This window comes from Schistocerca cancellata, chromosome 11 (genome assembly GCF_023864275.1).
Source record: "Schistocerca cancellata isolate TAMUIC-IGC-003103 chromosome 11, iqSchCanc2.1, whole genome shotgun sequence".
NCBI lineage: Eukaryota > Metazoa > Arthropoda > Insecta > Orthoptera > Acrididae > Schistocerca > Schistocerca cancellata.
The window spans coordinates 49313798-49334639 of NC_064636.1; the positions used below are offsets into that span (position 1 = coordinate 49313798).

The following is a 20842-nucleotide window of genomic DNA, read 5'->3' on the forward strand; positions in this document are numbered from 1 at the left end:
AGCAAATTAGGGACACTGTTGCTCCTGGGGTATCGGCGAGGACCATTCGCAACCGTCTCCATGAAGCTGGGCTACGGTCCCGCACACCGTTAGGCCGTCTTCCACTCACGCCCCAACTTCGTGCAGCCCGCCTCCAGTGGTGTCGCGACAGGCGTGAATGGAGGGACGAATGGAAACGTGTCGTCTTCAGCGATGAGAGTCGCTTCTGCCTTGGTGCCAATGATGGTCGTATGCGTGTTTGGCGCCGTGCAGGTGAGCGCCACAATCAGGACTGCATACGACCGAGGCACACAGGGCCAACACCCGGCATCATGGTGTGAGGAGCGATCTCCTACACTGGCCGTACACCACTGGTGATCGTCGAGGGGACACTGAATAGTGCACGGTACATCCAAACCGTCATCGAACCCATCGTTCTACCATTCCTAGACCGGCAAGGGAACTTGCTGTTCCAACAGGACAATGCACGTCCGCATGTATCCCGTGCCACCCAACGTGCTCTAGAAGGTGTAAGTCAACTACCCTGGCCAGCAAGATCTCCGGATCTGTCCCCCATTGAGCATGTTTGGGACCGGATGAAGCGTCGTCTCACGCGGTCTGCACGTCCAGCACGAACGCTGGTCCAACTGAGGCGCCAGGTGGAAATGGCATGGCAAGCCGTTCCACAGGACTACATCCAGCATCTCTACGATCGTCTCCATGGGAGAATAGCAGCCTGCATTGCTGCGAAAGGTGGATATACACTGTACTAGTGCCGAAATTGTGCATGCTCTGTTGCCTGTGTCTATGTGCCTGTGGTTCTGTCAGTGTGAACATGTGATGTATCTGACCCCAGGAATGTGTCAATAAAGTTTCCCCTTCCTGGGACAATGAATTCACGGTGTTCTTATTTCAATTTCCAGGAGTGTATATAAGTAAACATGTGTTTGCAAAATGCCCAATTATGGATGAAAGATTAGCATACCATTTAGAGGAGAATGTAAAGAGACAAAGTAAGTTGTAATAATATGTTTTATTCCTCTCAATCAATTCAATGCATCAAGTGTGGAAATACAATATGTACAAAAATAATGAGGAGAGGGAGACAATAAAAACAAACAATAAGAAGAGTCTTGGCACTTTCACACTGGCAGCTCAGGGCAGGGCTGCACACTCACGAGTAAAACGAACACCAGCCAGTGCATGGTGCTAGTACTAGTAGCAAAAACTATAATAGTAATAGTAATAATAGGGGTCCCAGTAACGAGGGAGGGGGACGGGATAGTGGCTCATCAGGAGGAATAGTACGGGCACCTGCGTGTCCCTCATAGCTAGGGTCCAAGGAGAACCGCTGTGGGATGCAGTGGTGCCTCATCTGGGAGTACGCGTGTGTGCGTGTGTGCGTGTGTGTGTGTGTGTGTGTGTGTGTGTGTGTCCATCAGGCTCATTCCAGGGCTGAGGTAATGGCAGGGAGAGTCGGGTTGTGCAGGATGAAAAGTAAAGATTTTGCTAGAGGAAGGACTATGGTCATGACATAAATTCGTCAAGTGTACCAGTAAACATCGGGATTAAAATCAGGTGAGCGGTCTAATTTTACATCAGTCACTTCAAGAGTGAGAGTTGTGTATTTTCAGAGTCCTTCTCCTGTCACGATTTTAAGTCTCCAGTAGAAATAACTGACAGTACTATTCCCAGCTGGCCACACCAGTCCTCTGAAGGGAACAGTACTGTGAGGCTGTGTCGATGTCCTCAACGCCCCCTGCCACGCCAAATTCTATATATCGTCTGCGAAGACCAGTATACTTATTTACAGTTTGAGTTAGTAAATCGGGCAGAGCAGAAAGCATCTGCACGTTTCGGCAGTTTGAGATCATAAGAGCTAGCGCTTGTTTGCATTTTGCGCCTTTCATTCACGCATAAGGGTTGCCTATTTCGAGAAAGATGATGGGTTTAAATGTGGAGTGAGGTCAGCGCTAGCTCCATGGTTTTATCCCATTTGAACCCCATCTCAGAGTCAAGGTTGTGCCATTTGTTTTTTTACAAGTGAAGCTGGACGTTGTTTTGGGATATTCCGTGATAGAAAAATTTGGTAAATAAGAAGCTAAAACTATGCCCAGATGGAGTTCAACTTTCAAGATTACGAAATTGGTTGTAATATGTTGAGGAGGACCAGTGAACTGATAAGAGACGCCATCACTGTCTGTACAAAGAATGAGTCAATTGGAGTCGTTTGGATGTAGAAGGAATTTAATATAGTTTGATGAAGTATGAAGGTGCTGGTTTGACAATTCACCAGATCTGCTGTGGCTGCACATGGAAGATGGATATATTCAACTTTCTCTCATTATTGACTTGAGATTTCTGTAGACACCACCGCTCATGTGTTCGAAACAAACTGCTAGATATTCCACCTGGTCTGTGGAACATAAGCAGGTTGGGAAGGATAGGATAGTACCATCTGGCATGTTTCTTCGAGAGAAACTTAATTATGATACAGAGTGTTTGGAGACAAGTCTGCTTTGTGTAGTCGGTCCACCTCAACGTTTGTAACAAAATTGTGATCATCGCCTTTGGGACACCGGTCGAGTTGCGACGTCTGCTACTGACTCGTGTGTAGGTCTAGTGGGTGGAGAGACCCCCACAGTAGGAGGAGCATGTGGGAAATTTGGCAGGGTTAGGCGGCGGGTTGGAGGGGGTCGGCTAGGTGCCGGGATGGGGGGGGGGCTATGGGAAGGAGGAGCGGGGGGGGGATCGTCGGGGTCGTCTGTGAGACGTGCGACTGTGGCTCCTCGCGGCGAGATGAGGCAGCTGGACGCCTAGGCCGTAGCTGCTGCTGCCTGCGGCTGGGGGCGGCGAACCAGCGGCCGGCGCTTGGCCAGGAGGCGGCTCAGGCCGGAGGCGGGCGTCGTGGGGGCGGGCTCTGCCGCCGGGGCTGCGCTGTCCGCCGACTCGGGGGCGGCGGGGGCGGGCGGCTCCTCGCTGGCCGACTTCTCTGCTGACTCTGTAACGACAGGTACAGGACTGTGTCATTGTTGTTGTGGTCTTCAGGCCACAGACTGGTTTGTGCAGCCATCCATGATACTCTGTCCTGTGGAAGCCTCTTCACCTCTGGTTAACTACTGCAATCTATACCTATCTCAACCTGCTTACTGTATTCATCCCTTGTTTACGATTTTCACCTCCACACTCTTCCCTCCCTACCTACCAATCCCTTCTGCTAATCAGGTTTTGCCACAAATTTCTTTGCTCCCCAATTCTGTTCTGAGCCTCCTCATTAGTTACACGATCTACCCACCTAACCTTCAGCATTCTTCTGCAGTACCACATTTCAAAAACTTCTCTTTTTGCCTAAAATGTTTATTAACCATCACGTCGCTACAGTCCATACAAATACTTTCAGAAATGACTTCCTAACACTTAAATCTACACACGACGTTAGCAAATTTCTCTTCCTAAGAAACGCTTTTTCTTGTCATTGCCAGTCTACATTTTATGTCCTGTCTATTTCAGCCATCATCAGTTATTTTGCTGCCGAAAGAGCAAAACTCATCTACTGTCTCATTTCCTAATCTAACTCGCTCAGCATCACCTGATTTAATTGAACTACATTCCATTATCCTCGGTTTGCTTTTGTTGATGCTCATCTTAATATCCCCATTTCAAGATAATTTCAATTCCGTGCAGCTGCTCTTCCAAGTCCTTTCCTGCCTCTGACAGAATTACGATGTCATCGGCAAACCTCAAAGTTTTTATTACTTTTCCCTGAACTTTGATCCCTACTCAAAAATTTTTCTTTGGTTTCCTTTACTGCATGTTCAATGTACAGACTGAATAACATCGGGAATAGGCTAAAACCCCTCCCACTCCCAAACACTGCTTCCTCTCGATTCTCATAACTGCCCTCTGGTTTCTGTACAGAACATAAACAGCCTTTTTGCTCCCTGTATTTTACCCCTGCACCTTCAGAATTTCAAAGTCAGTATTCCAGTCAACACTGTTAAAAGCTTTCTCTAATTCTACAAATGCCACAAACGTAGGTTTGCCTTTTCTTGACTTGTCTTCAAAGAGAAGTCGTAGGCCCAGGGTTTCCTCGCGTGTTCCCATATTTCTCCGGAATCCAAACTGGTTAACTGAACTTAAGTGAATTAAGTGCGCTCAAACGCAGTGTAATGTATCGATGCCGATGGAGTTGCGGCGGTGCAGTGGCATGAAATGATACTGGCAGTAACCATTCAGGTGTATGGAACACCAAGAAGGAGCTGTTAGCCGTGTTCCTACATCTGAAAGATGATGGCTACTTAAATTCAGCACCCTAAGAGCGGTGTTAGTGGCGCTATTGTGAGGAAGTAAATCACATTTGCTCTGAATAACACTGTAACCGCGGTGAGCGTTAGGTAGCTTTAACATTGGACGTGATTGATCTTACTCAAGAATGGAATGATAATTAAAGCAAGAACCTAAGCTGTCGACAGGCACTGATATACATCAACAGGGACAGTTGAAAATGTGTGCCCCAACTGGGACTCGAACCCAGGATCTCCTGCTCACATGGCAGACGCTCTATCCATCTGAGCCACAAAGGGCACAGAGCATAGAGCGACTACAGGGATTTATCCCTTGCACGCTCCCCGTGAGACCCACAGTCCCAGCTTATTGTCCGCACACTACATTCGTAGTACCCCTGCCCATTACACTCTTCAGTCACGGCAGACAATCTCACCGAGTCCCGTAAGAGTTCGGGGAATGAGTGTGCATCCAGCACAGAAGAGTAAGGTAAATGGCCGGTTAGCCTTAACTATATGAAGATGGTATCTGTTCTTTTGGACATGTCCGAAAGAGCAGATACCATATTCATATAATTTAGTCAAGAATGCCTTTAAAGCGCCAAAGACGTCATTATCAACACCCCACTGAGTTTCAAAGAGGTTATAACGGCCCCCTGCCTTAATATGATGAAAATTCAGTTTTATGTTAGTAAATAAAATGTGGCATGCTTTAGGAGAATATAACTTCTCATCAAAACATTTCAAAGATGTTCGCAGGGTGGTCGTCACACCGCTCAATAATACTGTTTCAAAGATAAAGTTTATGGCTCTTCACTTTTGTTGTCTAGGGTATTATACAGTGTGAGTCACCAAACGTTACCGCTGGATACATTTCGTAAACCACATCAAATACTGACGAATCTATTCCACAGACCGAACGTGAGGAGACGGGCTAGTGTAATTGGTTAATACAAACCATTAAAAAAAATGCACGGAAGTATGTTTTTTAACACAAACCTACGTTTTTTTAAAATGGAACCCCATTAGTTTTGTTAGCACATCTGAACGTATAAACAAATACGTAATCAGTGCCGTTTAATGCATTGTAAAATGTTAATTACATCCGGAGATATTGTAACCTAGACGCTTGAGTACCACTCCTCCGCTGTTCGATCGTGTGTATCGGAGAGCACCGACTTACGTAGGGATCCAAAGGGAACGCTGATGGACCTTAGGTACAGAAGAGACTGGAACAGCACATTACGTCCACATGCTAACACCTTTTCATTGGTCTTTTTCACTGAAGCACATGTACATTACCATGAGGGGTGAGGTACACGTACACACGTCGTTTCCGTTTTCAATTACGGAGTGGAATAGAGTGTATCCCGACATGTCAGGCCAATAGATGTTCAATGTGGTGGCCATCATTTGCTGCACACAATTTCAATCTCTGGTGTAATGAATGTCGTACACGCCGCAGCACATCTGGTGTAATGTCGCCGCAGGCTGCCACAATACATTGTTTCATATCCTCTGGGGTTGTAGGCACATCACGGTACACATTCTCCTTTAACGTACCCCACACAAAGAAGTCCAGAGGTGTAAGATCAGGAGAACTGGCTGGCCAATTTATGCGTCCTCCACGTCCTATGAAACGTCCGTCGAACGTGGACCTCACCCCTCATGGTAATGTACATGTGCGTCAGTGAAAAAGACCAATGAAAAGGTGTTAGCATGTGGACGTAATGTGCTGTTCCAGTCTCTTCTGTACCTAAGGTCCATCAGCGTTCCCTTTGGATCCCTACGTAATTCGGTGCTCTCCGATACACACGATCGAACAGCGGAGGAGTGGTACTCAAGCGTCAACTTTAGGTTGCAATATCTCCGGATGTAATTAACATTTTACAATGCAACAAACGGCACTGATTACGTATTTGTTTATATGTTCAGATGTGCTAACAAAACTAACGGGGTTCCACTTAAGAAAACGTAGGTTTGTGTTAAAAAACATACTTCCGTGCATTTTTGTATGGTTTGTATTAACCAATTACACTAGCCCCTCTCCTCACGTTCGGTCTGTGGAATCGATTCGTCAGTATTTGATGTGGTTTACGAAATATATCCAGCGGTAATGTTAGGTGACTCACCCTGTATATTTATAAGAGGTCCGAATTTTTAAAAAAGGTCATCACGCGTTTTTATTCCTCTTTAAAAAACACACGTAAAGTTTACATGGCGTCTCTGACAAAACAGTTACATCTTGTGCATCAACCTCTTTGGTTCTGCGATCCACACATTTTTACATACAATGGAATTATCCATAGAGTAAATATCTCTGGAGTGAGCATTCACATGCGCAGAACAGATTTTGTGTTGTCAACATACATTGTCGGCCTGGTCACGTGTTCTCGGGACGTCGTGTGTTTGTCCGTATAGCGCCCTGTATATTTAGAATGTCACTACATCCCTAGTAGAGACGGATTCTTTTCGTACGTATCGTGGATTATTTATAAATGTTGCGCAGACATTTTAACAGTATCCATTTGATACCGGGAATAAACCAGCTACGTAACTTTTAAGGGCAAGTGATATTGCATTCTGCTTCTTTGCGATAGGTGTCACAGTTCAGATGCACTCGATTTTTGGTAGTTTTCGGTATGATACGGCACTGTATAGTATTACAGAGCCTGACGTACATTTTTGCAGTGATAGTCTTGCAAAACGACTTGACAGTACGCTAGTACTTTTGCAAGTGTCCGAAAAACACCGAATTTGCCACACATTAGCGATTATATCCCTGCTTATTCGTCCTTTTTTTCTGCTATTTCTGCGCATTTATTTTCTCGTTTTTGCGACCTAACGCACAATTTTTCTTACTGTTGACACTTTTAAGTATTTATTTAACGCATTTTACGTACTTGGTCCCAGTTCATTAAATAAATAGTAGACTCAGTAATCTAAATATATAATCGACAAGTCACTGATAAATGCATGGAGGATAGTATTTGCTGAAACAACTAACCATTACCTTTCCTATTCCACTAGCAAATTTACGCGAGGAAGCGAATTTTTGTAAGCTTTTGTACGAGCTGTAATATCGATTGTATAGTGATGAAATCGTAGAAAAATAGGTCTACAAAAACAAGCCTTAATTATAATGCGTCTCGAAATTTTTAAACATATACAGTGTTTCTTACTAATATGATAACTATAATTAGAGCTACATGGTATGTACCAATGGAAAGTTACTATCCATCCTTTCACATATTTTTCTTTGCATCCGTAGCAACAACAGTAATTCACTACCGCTATTACGCTATCAACAAACGGTAAACACAACAAAAACTCTTGATATCATAAACTTCAAACGCTGCAGAAAGCACACATGCACAGCGAAGTCCCGAAAACACGTGACAATCCTGGTTTAATGTTGACAACATGCGCATAACTCAATGCTCACTCCAGAGATATTTACTCTGTGGTATTATCCGGACCTAAAAACACTGACCGACGTGACTTTCACAACTACACAGAGCCCACTGCCTGCCGGTCTTTGACAGTGCTCGTATTTATAACCTTCCAAAGAGATCAACAAATTATCTCTTTTTTTTAGAGTCAGTTAAATTGTTATTAAATTAATTATTTACATGAAATAGTTACGAATGATTCTGGTGCTCACAAGGGAACCTCCCCATCGCACCCCCTTCAGATTTAGTTATAAGTTGGCACAGTGGATAGGCCTTGAAAAACTGAACACAGATCAATCGAGAAAACAGGAAGAAGTTGTGTGGAACTATGAAAAAAATTAATAAAATGTACAAACTGAGTAGTCCATGCGGAACATAAGCAACATCGAGGAGAATGTGGGGTCAGGTGCGTCGTGGTCCCGTGGTTAGTGTGAGTAGCTGCGGAACGAAAGGTCCTTGGTTCAAGTCTTCCCCAGACTGAAAATTTTACTTTCTTTATTTTCGCAAAGTTATGATCTGTCCGTTCGTTCATTGGCGTCTCTGTTCAATGTAATAAGTTTAGTGTCTGTGTTTTGCGACCGCACCGAAAAACCGTGCGATTAGTAGACGAAAGGACGCGCCTCTCCAATGGAAACCGAAAACATTTGATCGCAAGGTCATAGGTCAACCGATTCCTCCATAGGAAAACACGTCTGATATATTCTATACGACACTGGTGACGGCGTGTGCGTCACATGACAGGAATATGTTGTCGGCCCACCTAACTTGTACACTTAACGAATGGGTAAAAAGATTCTTCTACATTGCCCGATTTAGGTTTTCTTGTGGATATGATAATCACTCCCAAAAAAGTGATGAAAACATAAGAGTTTGTCACTTAAACTGAAAATAAAAAATTGAACTTTTCACCCGAGGGAAGACTTGAACCTAGGCCCTCTCGTTCTGTAGCTGCTCTCGCCAACCACGGGACCACGGCGCTCCTTGACACCCATTGTCCTTGATGTTGCCTATCTTCAAATGGACTACTCAGTTTGTATATTTTACTAATTTTTTTCATAGTTCCACACAATTTCTTCCTGTTTTCTCGATTGATCTGTGTTCAGTTTTTCAAGGCCTATCCACTGTGCCAACTTATAACTAAATATGAGGGGGGTGCGATGGGGAGGTTCCCTTGTCAGGTGTTTGGATTAAAAACATAAATGGAGCATTTTACAAATAATTACAAGTGACAGCCAATTGAAATAGCTGGATTACAAAGTGTTGAATATGACCTTTCTCATTTGCATAATATTGGGGTTAAAAAGTGCAAACCTGTAAATTACGTGAGTATACAGAACAAAAGTATTAATAAACTTATTTGTTTTTCATACTAAGTGTAGTGAATAATCAGGTTTTCCTGGCCAAATTTTATAACGAGCAATTTCGTAGTTACATATGTTGACACTTTGAATAAGCCTGTGTGAGCTAAACATAACAGTTCCTAATGAAATATTCGTGTTAAAACAGTTTAAATAAATGTACTTTGCTTTTGCAATCTCTTTTGGATCGAAATATTAGATATTAAAGACATTGAAAAACATTGCATCATAATTGCACTCATATGAAATTTAACTAATTTGAGTTTAATTTACTGAAAAATGGTAATTTATTCTCAGTATCGTATACTTCCATACTTCTTTTCCCTCCTATCGGGATCATTACAAGGTCATGTGATAGGGCTACGAGAAGCTGGGTGTTCCTTCTGCGATACTGCAGAACGTCTTGGCAGGAATGTATAGCTGTATATGAATGCTGGCAGCGGTGGTCACGAGAACGTACGGTCGCATGAAGACTGGGCTCCAGACGGCCACACAGCACTACCGAGAGGGAAGACCATCGTTTTCGGCCTACGGCGCTAACGAGTCGTACTGCATCTGCAGCAGCAAACTGAGCAGCAGTTGGGCACCACAGTGGCAGAACGGACTGTTACAAATTGCTTACTTCCAGGACAGCTCATAGCCAGACGCCCTGACCACAAAATATCTCTATTTGCGAGTTCAGTAGTGCCAAGCGAGAGGTCATGGAGGGCAGAGTGGAGGTCTGTTACGTTTTGCGATGACAGCTGGTACTGCCTCGGTGCCAGCTATGGTTAGAAGGAGGCCAGTTCAGGGCCTGCAATCAACCTGCCTGTGTGTTGGGGCGCGATTTCATATCGCACACTCTCCTTGTTATCTTACACACCCTGACTCCTCCAAGACTGAACTTCAATCTGGTGATTCGATCTGTTGTGCTGCCATTCATTAACGGCGTTCCAGGGGGTATTTTCCAACAGGATAACGATCGCTCACCTATCGCCATTGTAGCCCACCTGCCTGTGTGTTGGGGCGCGATTTCGTATGAGAGCAGGAGTACTCTCGTTGTTATCCTACACACCCTCACTCCTCCAAGACTAAAATTTGCTGATCCGACCTGTTGTGCTGCCATTCATTAACATCACTCCGGGAGGAGTTTTCCAACAGGATAACGCTTACTCACCTACCGCCATTGTAGCCCACCTGCCTGTGTGTTGGGGTGTGATATCGTATGACAGCAAGAGTACTCTCGTTGTTATCCTACACACCCTGACTCCTCCAAGACTGAAATTAAGATTGCTGATTCGAGCTGTTGTGCTGCCATTCATGAAAGGCGTTCCGGGGGGTGTTTTCCAACAGGATAATGCTCGCTCACCTACCGCCATTGTAGCCTACCTGCTCATGTGTTGGAGCGCGATTTTGTATGACAGCAGGAGCACTCTCCTTGCTATTTTACACACCCTGACTCCTCCAAGACTAAACTTAAATTTGGTGATTCGACCTGTTGTGCTGCCATTCATTAACGGCGTTCCGGGGGTGTTTTCCAACAGGATAACGATCTATCACCTACCGCCATTGTAGCCCACCTGCCCGTGTGTTGGGGCGCGATTTCGTATGACAGCAGGAGTACTCTCATTGTTAGCCTACACACCCTGACTCCTCCAAGACTGAACTTAAGTTTGTTGATTCGACCTGTTGTGCTGCCATTCATTAACGGCGTTCCAGGGGGTGTTTTCCAAGTGGATAACGCTCGCTCACCTACCGCCGTTCTAGCCCAGCATGGTCTACACAGCGTAGAGACGTTGCCTAGGCCTGCTAGATGACCAGATCTGTCTCCAGTCGAGCACATACGGGACATCATCGGACAACTCCTGCTTCATCGACAAACTGCGTTAACAGTCCCTGAATTCATTGACCAAGTGCAACAGGCATGGAACTCCATGCCAAAAACTGACATCTGGCACCTCTTCAACCGAATGCATGCTCGCATTCAACGTTCTGATGGTTACACCGGTTATTAATTTCACATTTGTGATGACTTATCTGGCGCACATTAATTTGTGATTTTGAGTGTTAACGACTTAGCTATGTTACCTAGACAAATGCACTCCCGAAATTTCATTACTCAACATTAATTATTTTTTGCTGTTGCTATTTATACTCCGTCATTGTATGTGCCCGAGAGGGACGGCAATCCTGATTGCTACTTCATGAAAGCAGCTGCCGTAATCATTCGGCTAGTTCAGCACTGATCAAAACCTAACCCACACTTCTGTCGTTACTAATGTTTCGCCTACAACCCTTAAGACTCCTGCCGTAGTGCATCTGGGAACTGCGCCATTGGCTGGCGAAGAATTGAGACTGGCCTCTCCAGAAGTTGCACACGGGACCTCCTCATTCGCCTCTATTGCTCTGATTTCGTAAGTGTCCCAGAGGGGTGAACTACATCGCCTGACAGAAAAATAAAACCCGGAAGGGAGGAGGAACCGAAATGAAACTTCATTGGTTGAGAGGATACGTTGATTTTATTTCAGTGATTACAAACTCGGCTCAAATTTACAGTATGAGGCGATTTGTCACTATGACATTGCGTTACCTCTGGGCTCGATGTATGCACTGATTCGGTTGGGAAGGGTGTCATAAAGCAAGACGCAAGGTTCCCTCCCCCTCCTCTCCCCCCCGCCACAACGTCTGTAACTGATCGTTGTATGTTGTATGTTAACCGAGGACCTAGAAACGATGGAGAGGGTCTGTCCTCGCTGCAGCCTCAGTGCTCCACAACCCCATGCCGACTTCACCCCTCCCCTGCCCCACACCGAACCCAGGGTTATTGTACGGTTCGGCCCCCAGTGGACTCCCCCCTCCCCGGGAACGTCTCACAGCAGATGAGCGTAACCCCTACGTTTGCGTGTTAGAGTAATGGTGGTGTACGGCGTACATGGGGAACTTGTTTGTGCAGCAATTGCTGACATAGTGTAGCTTAGGTGGAATGAGGGGAACCAGCCCACATTCACCGAAGCAGATGGAAAACCGCCTAAAAACCATCCACAGACTGGCTGGCTCACCGGACCTCGACACAAGTGCGCCAGGCGGATTCGTACCGGGGACAGGCGCTCCTTCCCTCTCTGGAAAATCCGTGCGTTAGACTGCTCGGCTAACGGGGTGGGCCTAACTGATGGTTGATATCCTGGCTGTTCGTGCTGGAATAGAGCTGACATCTGAACTGGTCCCACAAACGTTCCACTGGAGGTAGAGCTAGGGATCTTGCTGGTCACCGGAGTGCCTCACAGACAATTCATAGTGGCACATTCCACATACGGCCGAGCATTGTTCTGTTGAAAAATGGTACTGTGATACTGTCGCATGAGAGGTAACGCATGAGGATGCAGGATGTGGGTGGCCTACCATTGTGGCCTCAGAGTTCACTCAGTCACTAGCAGCTGTGACCTGATGTATAAGCTGATTGCTTCCCACGATAGTAACACTGCAGTGTCTCTCCAAAACGAATAATGCCACATCTCCTTAGGTTGCGGCAATACTAACTGATGACAGTAATCTATGGCAGTGCAGTATGACACCATTTTTGAGCAGCCCGTGATTCCTGGTAATGACACCACTGAAATGCAATCTGTAGTGTTGTGATGCTAATGGTTCCCTCTGCACAGGAGACAGTTAACCCCCTCGTCTAGCTGCTGGTAATCGCCGCCGCGAAGTGTGAAGTGCGTGCTGTAATAAGGTTTCTGACTGCAAAAAACTGTACACCGATAGAAATCTATCGGCAGCTTTGTGAAGTGTATGGGGACAACATAATCACTGAAGGTGGAGTGCGTCACTGGGTCATAAAATTTAAATATGGCCGAACTAACGTTCACGACGAAGAGCGAAGTGGAAGACCCAGCATGGTGACTGCCGAACTTGTCGAAAATGTCGATGCCGCGGTCCGTGAAAACCGCAATTTCACAATAACGGAACTCTCTATGAGTTTTCCACACATTTCACGAAGTTTGTTGCACGAAATCATTACCGAAAAGCTCGGTTACCACAAATTTTGTGCAAGATGGATACCAAAAATCTTGACAGAGATTCACAAAATTCAGCGAATGGCTGCAGCGTTAATGGTTTTGGACGCTTACGAGGAAGATGGCGACTCCTTACTCGATCGCATCGTTCCTGGTGACGAAACGTGGGTTAAGCATGTGAACTGCGAGACAAAATTGCAGTCAATGCAGTGGGGGCACACAAATTCCCCCCAAAAACCCAAGAAATGCATGCAGACAATGTCGGCAAGGAAGGTGATGGCGACTGTCTTTTGGGACAGAAAAGGTGTGATTTTTGTGGATTTCCTGGAAAGAGGCACTACAATAAAGTCTCAAAGGTATTGCCAAACTCTGCACAACCTCAGAAGAGCAATACAAAACAAGCGCAGGGGAAAGTTGGGCTCAAAGTTCTTGCTGATTCACGACAACGCCCGGGCCCACACGGCAAATGCCACTCGTGAAGTTCTCGAATCTTTTAAGTGGGAGTCGTTTCCTCGTCCGCCGTACAGTCCCGACCTGGCACTGAGCGACTTCCACTTATTCCCAGCAATGAAGAAGTGGTTGGCTATGCAGCGTTTTGATGACGACGCACAGCTTCGAGAAGAAGTAGCCACGTGGTTGAAGGCGCAGGCGGCCGAATTTTACGCCGAAGGAATTTCCAAGCTCGTCCATCGCTACGATAAGTGCTTTAATTTAAATGGCAACTATGTAGAAAAGTAGTATTTAAGTGTGGCTTTCATCTGTATATAATAAAAAAATTTCCAATACTTTATTTATTTTTAATTCCAAAACGTAATGTACTTTGTGGATAGCCCTCGTTATAAGTGCTGCGAGTCCATCAGAGAGAAAGCTACCAGATTTAATTGCGAGAAGAGGAATCTGCAGGGAACCGCTCACCTTGCGCCTCGTGCTCCTCAGCGTCCTCGGGGGCGGCGGTGGAGGCGGCGGGGGCGGCCGGCCTGCGCGCCAGCGCGGCGCCGGTGCGCGGAAGGCCTCGGCGCGCGGGGGCGGCGGGGGCGGGCGCCCTGGAGGCGGGCTGCACGCGCAGGCGCGGCCGCTGGCGCAGCTTGCTCAGCGCGTCCGCCGCCGTCGCCGGGCTCGACTCCTGCGAACGGGAAAGCCCCTCCTGATGATGGCGCCCTCGTCCCTGCCGAAACGCTGCGGGTACCTCCCTCTCTCTTCTGCGGCTGCCTTCAGGCTCCTCGTTTGGCAGTAAATAATGGATTTGGCGAGTCCACTGGCAACGGACTCTACTCGTGATGGCCAAACTTCCTGGCAGATTAAGACTGTGTTCCGGATCGGAACTCGAACACGGGACCTTTGGCTCTCGTGGGCAACTGCTGTACCGACAGAGCGACCTTAGCACGACTCACGACCCGTCCTTACAACTCTACCTCCGCCAGTATTTCATCTCTTACCTTCCAAAGTTCACAGAAGTTTTAATGTGAAACATACCAAACTAGCACTGCTAGAAGAAAGGGCATGAGGCGACATGGACTAGCAACAGCTTGGGGGGGGGGGGGGTTTCCACAATTGAGGCACTGGCCGCGAGTGGGTATTGATTGAAATCAGTGGAGAAAGTCGAAAATTTGTGCCAGACTGGGATTCGAACCCGGGTCCCCTGTTTACTAGCAGATGCTCTGATTACTGGTCATCCCAGCTGCAAGGACTACTCTAGCACACCTTCCATCAGGCTCAAATTCTCACTAATAACACAGTACTGACGTGGTGCCCCTTGCCCATTATCCTCATTACTCGCAGCACTTCGCCAATTGCCGTAAGAGTTCAAGCCTGCAGTGCATCTGCACTGAAGAGACCACTGGCTATCTCGCTTTAATTACACTCCTGGAAATGGAAAAAAGAACACATTGACACCGGTGTGTCAGACCCACCATACTTGCTCCGGACACTGCGAGAGGGCTGTACAAGCAATGATCACACGCACGGCACAGTGGACACACCAGGAACCGCGGTGTTGGCCGTCGAATGGCGCTAGCTGCGCAGCATTTGTGCACCGCCGCCGTCAGTGTCAGCCAGTTTGCCGTGGCATCGTGGCATACGGAGCTCCATCGCAGTCTTTAACACTGGTAGCATGCCGCGACAGCGTGGACGTGAACCGTATGTGCAGTTGACGGACTTTGAGCGAGGGCGTATAGTGGGCATGCGGGAGGCCGGGTGGACGTACCGCCGAATTGCTCAACACGTGGGGCGTGAGGTCTCCACAGTACATCGATGTTGTCGCCAGTGGTCGGCGGAAGGTGCACGTGCCCGGCGACCTGGGACCGGACCGCAGCGACGCACGGATGCACGCCAAGACCGTAGGATCCTACGCAGTGCCGTAGGGGACCGCACCGCCACTTCCCAGCAAATTAGGGACACTGTTGCTCCTGGGGTATCGGCGAGGACCATTCGCAACCGTCTCCATGAAGCTGGGCTACGGTCCCGCACACCGTTAGGCCGTCTTCCGCTCACGCCCCAACATCGTGCAGCCCGCCTCCAGTGGTGTCGCGACAGGCGTGAATGGAGGGACGAATGGAGACGTGTCGTCTTCAGCGATGAGAGTCGCTTCTGCCTTGGTGCCAATGATGGTCGTATGCGTGTTTGGCGCCGTGCAGGTGAGCGCCACAATCAGGACTGCATACGACCGAGGCACACAGGGCCAACACCCGGCATCATGGTGTGGGGAGCGATCTCCTACACTGGCCGTACACCACTGGTGACCGTCGAGGGGACACTGAATAGTGCACGGTACATCCAAACCGTCATCGAACCCATCGTTCTACCATTCCTAGACCGGCAAGGGAACTTGCTGTTCCAACACGACAATGCACGTCCGCATGTATCCCGTGCCACCCAACGTGCTCTAGAAGGTGTAAGTCAACTACCCTGGCCAGCAAGATCTCCGGATCTGTCCCCCATTGAGCATGTTTGGGACTGGATGAAGCGTCGTCTCACGCGGTCTGCACGTCCAGCACGAACGCTGGTCCAACTGAGGCGCCAGGTGGAAATGGCATGGCAAGCCGTTCCACAGGACTACATCCAGCATCTCTACGATCGTCTCCATGGGAGAATAGCAGCCTGCATTGCTGCGAAAGGTGGATATACACTGTACTAGTGCCGCCATTGTGCATGCTCTGTTGCCTGTGTCTATGTGCCTGTGGTTCTGTCAGTGTGATCATGTGATGTATCTGACCCCAGGAATGTGTCAATAAAGTTTCCCCTTCCTGGGACAATGAATTCACGGTGTTCTTATTTCAATTTCCAGGAGTGTATATATACATATATGGGGTGTCTGTTCTTTTGGACATATGTGTCTTTTCAAATGTTGCGAGTAATGAGGAGAATGGACAAGGCGGATTACATTAACAGTGTGCCAGTAAGTCGGCAATTTGGGCCTGACATACTGTGTGCTAGGATAGTCCATGCAGCGGCCACGGCCACCATGTCCATGCGGCTTAGTGTCAGAGCATCTGCCTTCTAAGCAGGGGATCTGGGTCCGAATCCTTGGCTGGCACGAGTTTTCAAGTTGCAGAAAATCTTAAAATTTCATTCAATGCTCACTCGCAGCCAGTGTCTGTGATTCCTTTCTGTCTTAATTCTGGAAACATCCGCCATGCTGTGGCTAAACCATGTTTCTGCAATATCGTTTCTTCCAAGAGTGCTAGTCCCACAAGTTTCTCGGGGATGAAGTTCTGCTGGAAGTAGATTTGTAATGACGGCTTGTGAGTCGTACTCTGGTAGCTCATTCGTAGTACTTTGGTAGCTTTTGCCATCCAAAAGTGAAAAGTTCTGGGTTCGCGTCCAGGTCGGGCACACAGTTTTAGTGTTCCAGGACATATTCCGCTGCAGACTGAAAGTTCATTCTGGACTTTGTGATCGAAGTTGTTTCCTCGGCCGTGTCTGCTTCCTAATCATGGAAATGTGGTTCTGCCTCGAGCAAACGTAATTTTTCTTGTCTGCGTTAATATGAAAACGCCCTTTAGAAGCACGAAAGCCCGAGATACTAGAAGGAAGTAATTGTAGCTTTGCTGCGAATGCCAAACACTTGGCTGGCCGGAGTGGCCGAGCGGTTCTAGGCGCTTCAGTCTGGAACCGCGCGACCGCTACGGTCGCAGGTTCGAATCCTGCCTCGGGCATGGATGTGTGTGATGTCATTAGGTTAGTTAGGTTTAAGTAGTTCTAAGTTCTAGCGGACTGATGACCTCTGATGTTAAGTCCCATAGTGCTCAGAGCCATTTGAACCATTTTCGAACGAAATACTTGTGAACACCAGTATGTAATAATAGGATAATATGTAGAACCCACTGAATGTGGCGACACTTTTCGGCAACATGCACAGCTAATAACACAAGAAAAGTTGCGATTTTTCAAGGCAGAACTACATTTCCTTATTAGTTACTCTTACTGAAATTCGTGGAAGACAAAACAAATCATTTAAAATTACGAACCACTCGAATAAACAAGAACGAGATACCGTACAGTTAAATATAATATCCGGCAAGGAATGGCTAGACTACAGTATCTTTCAAAAAGAATGGCCTGTTTTCAAAACTCCATATTGGTTGAAATGGTTGAAATGGCTCTGAGCACTATGGGACTTAACTTCAGAGGTCATCAGTCCCCTAGAACTTAGAACTACTTAAACCTAACTAACCTAAGGACATAACACACATCCATGCCCGAGGCAGGATTCGAACCTGCGACCGTAGCAGTCTCCATATTAGTTGTTGTTGTTGTTGTTGTGGTCTTCAGTCCTGAAACTGGTTTGATGCAGCTCTCCATGCTACTCCCTGTACCTATCCTGTACCTACTGCGACCTACATCCTCCTGAATCTGCTTAGTGTATTCATCTCTTGGTCTCCCTTTGCGATTTTTACCCTCCACGCTGCCCTCCAATACTAAATTGGTGATCCCTTGATGCCTCAGAACATGTCCTACCAACCGATCCCTTCTTCTTGTCAAGTTGTGCCACAAACTCCTCTTCTCCTCAATCCTATTCAATACTTCCTCATTAGTTATGTGATCTACCCATCTAATCTTCAGCATTCTTCTGTAGCACCACATTTCGAAAGCTTCTTTTCTCTTCTTGTCCAAACTATTTATCGCCCATGTTTCACTTCCATACATGGCTACACTCCATACAAATACTTTCAGAAACAACTTCGTGACACTTAAATCTATACTCGATGTTAACAAATTTCTCTTCTTCAGAAACGCTTGCCATTGCCAGTCTACATTTTATATCCTCTCTACTACGACCATCGTCAGTTATTTTGCTCCCCAAATAGCAAAACTCCTTTACTACTTTAAGCGTTTCATTTCCTAATCTAATACCCTCAGCATTACCCGATTTAATTCGACTACATTCCATTATCCTCGTTTTGCTTTTGTTGATGTTCATCTTATATCCTCCTTTCAAGACACTGTCCATTCCGTTCAACTGTCCTTCCAGGTCTTTTCCTGTCTCTCCTAGGTATTTAGTTGAATTGACAGCCTCTAGATTTGACAGATTTATCGTTTAATCGAAATTTAAAGAATTTCTTTTAGCACTGATGTGGGTGACTTCACTCTTTCCATTTTTTACGGTCAACTGCCAATTTTTACACCGTAAATATATCTTTTCTAAACCGTTTGCAATTTCTTTTGATCTTCTGATGACTTTACTAGACGATAAACGACAGCATCATATGCAAAGAAAGTAAGATGGCTGCTGAGATTGTCTTCCAAATCGTTAATACAGATAAGGAACTGGGGAAAGCCAGAAATCACTTCTGTTTCACTCAATGGCTTTCTGTCAGTTATTACGAACTGTGGTCATTCTGACAGGAAATCAATAATGCAGCCGCATAGCTGAGACGTTATACCATAAGTACGTAATTTCACAACAAACCCCTTGTGTGGTTCGGTTCAAAAGCCTTCTGGAAATCTAGAAATAGGGAATCAGCTTGAAATGCCTAGTCGATAGTGTTCAATACCTCTTGTAAGGAGCTAGCTGCGTTCCACACCAACAACGATGGTTTCTAACTGTTTGTGGACTGTCTGTCAATAGTCTGTTCTCTTCGAGGTAATTGACTCTGAGCACTATGGGACTTAACTTCTGAGGTCATCAGTCCCCTAGAACTTAGAACTACTTAAACGTAACTAACCTAAGGACATCACACACATCCATGCCCGAGGCAGGATTCGAACCTGCGACCGTAGCGGTCGCGCGGTTCCAGACTGAAGCGCCTTTAACCGCTTGGCCACACCGGCCGGCCTTCGAGGTAATTCATAATGTTCGAACAGAACATATGTTCCAAAATCCTGGCGCATATCGAAGTTAATGATATGGGCCTGTAATTTTGTGGATTACTCCAATTGTCTTTCTTGAATGTTGGTGTGACCTGCCGCAACATTCCAGTCTTTCGGTATGGATCTTTCGTCGAGCGAGCGGGTTGTATATGATTGTTAAGTATGAAGCTTTTGCATCAGCATACTCTGAAAGGGACCTAATTGGTACACAGTTCGAATCTGAAGATTTGCGTTCATTAATTAATCTGCTTTACTACTCCGAGGATATCTACTTCTAACTTACTCATGTTGGCAACTCTTCTTCTTTAGAATTCTGGAATATTTCACGTCGTCTTCTTTGGTGAAGGAAATTCGGCAGGCTGTGTTTAGTAAGTCTGCTTTGGCAACACTGTCAATTGTAGTACCGGAATTGCTATTGGGCAGAGAAGGCATTGTGTCTTGCCGCTAGGATAATTTACGTGCCACCAGAATCTCGATTTTCTGCCAGGTTTCTAGACTAAGTTTCATTGCGGAAAATGTTGGAAGCATCTCGCATTGAAGTCCGAACTAAATTTATAGCTTCTGTAAAAGATTGCTAATCTTGGGGATTTTGCGTTCGTTTAAATTTGGCATGCTTTCTTTGTTGTTTCTGCAGCAGTAGCAAGTTCAAAAGTCAAAGAGTAAATAGGTTTTTCAAAGAGTAATTACTGTTCCATATTTCGCTTTATATTTTTCAGATCTATAAATATGTTGCTAAAGTAGCCTATGATCTTCCTCAGCATTCAAACTGTCTGCCAGCAAATTTCATCAAAATCGGTCGAGCGGTTTAGTCCTGAAAGCATAACAGACACAGCTACTTTGGCATTTATAACATTTGTATGTGAAGAGGGGCAGCAGCCTTTTCAGTAGTTTCAGGGGCAACAGTCTGGTTGATTGACTGATCTGGTCTTGTGACACTAACCAAAACGGCCTTGCTGTGATGGAACTGCGAACGGCTGAAAGCAAGGGGAAACTACAACCGTAATTTTTCCCGAGGTCATGCAGATTTAAAGAAAACTGGCGTTCTACAGATCGGGGCGTGGAATGTCAGGTCCCTTAATCGGGCAGGTAGGTTAGGAAATTTAAAAAGCGAAATGGACAATATTATAGAAATGGAAGAGAATGTAGATGAAGATGAAATAGGAGATATGATTTTGCTTGAAGAGTTTGACAGAGCACTGAAAAACCTAAGTCGAAACAAGGCCGCGGGTGTATACAACATTCCATTAGAACTACTGACAGCCTTGGTAGAGCCAGGCCTAACAAAACTCTACCATCTGGTGAGCAAGATGTATTAGACAGGCGAAATACCCTCAGACTTCAAGAAGAATATAATAATTCCAATCTCAAAGAAAGAAGGTGTTGACAGATGTGAAAATTACCAAACCATCAGTTTAATAAACCACGGCTGCAAAATACTAACACGAATTCTTTACAGACGAATGGAAAAA

At 46.1% G+C, this 20842-nt stretch overlaps 1 protein-coding gene and 1 non-coding gene across 2 annotated transcripts in view; both read right to left on the bottom strand.

The window, feature by feature from the left end:
• Positions 1–993: 993 nt before the first annotated feature.
• LOC126108950 (mucin-5AC-like) overlaps positions 994–20842 on the bottom strand; it is a 329782-nt gene continuing 309933 nt past the window's right edge. Inside the window, exons 14-15 of the mRNA XM_049914334.1 lie at positions 13980–14187; positions 994–2980 (exon numbers count right to left, since the gene is read on the bottom strand). Of these exons, the coding sequence (XP_049770291.1) occupies positions 2796–2980; positions 13980–14187 (393 nt within the window). The 3' untranslated portion in view covers positions 994–2795. The remainder of the gene's footprint in view (positions 2981–13979; positions 14188–20842) is intronic.
• Trnat-ugu (transfer RNA threonine (anticodon UGU)) lies at positions 4489–4563 on the bottom strand. The gene has a single exon. It is a non-coding gene; the product is annotated as a tRNA-Thr (tRNA).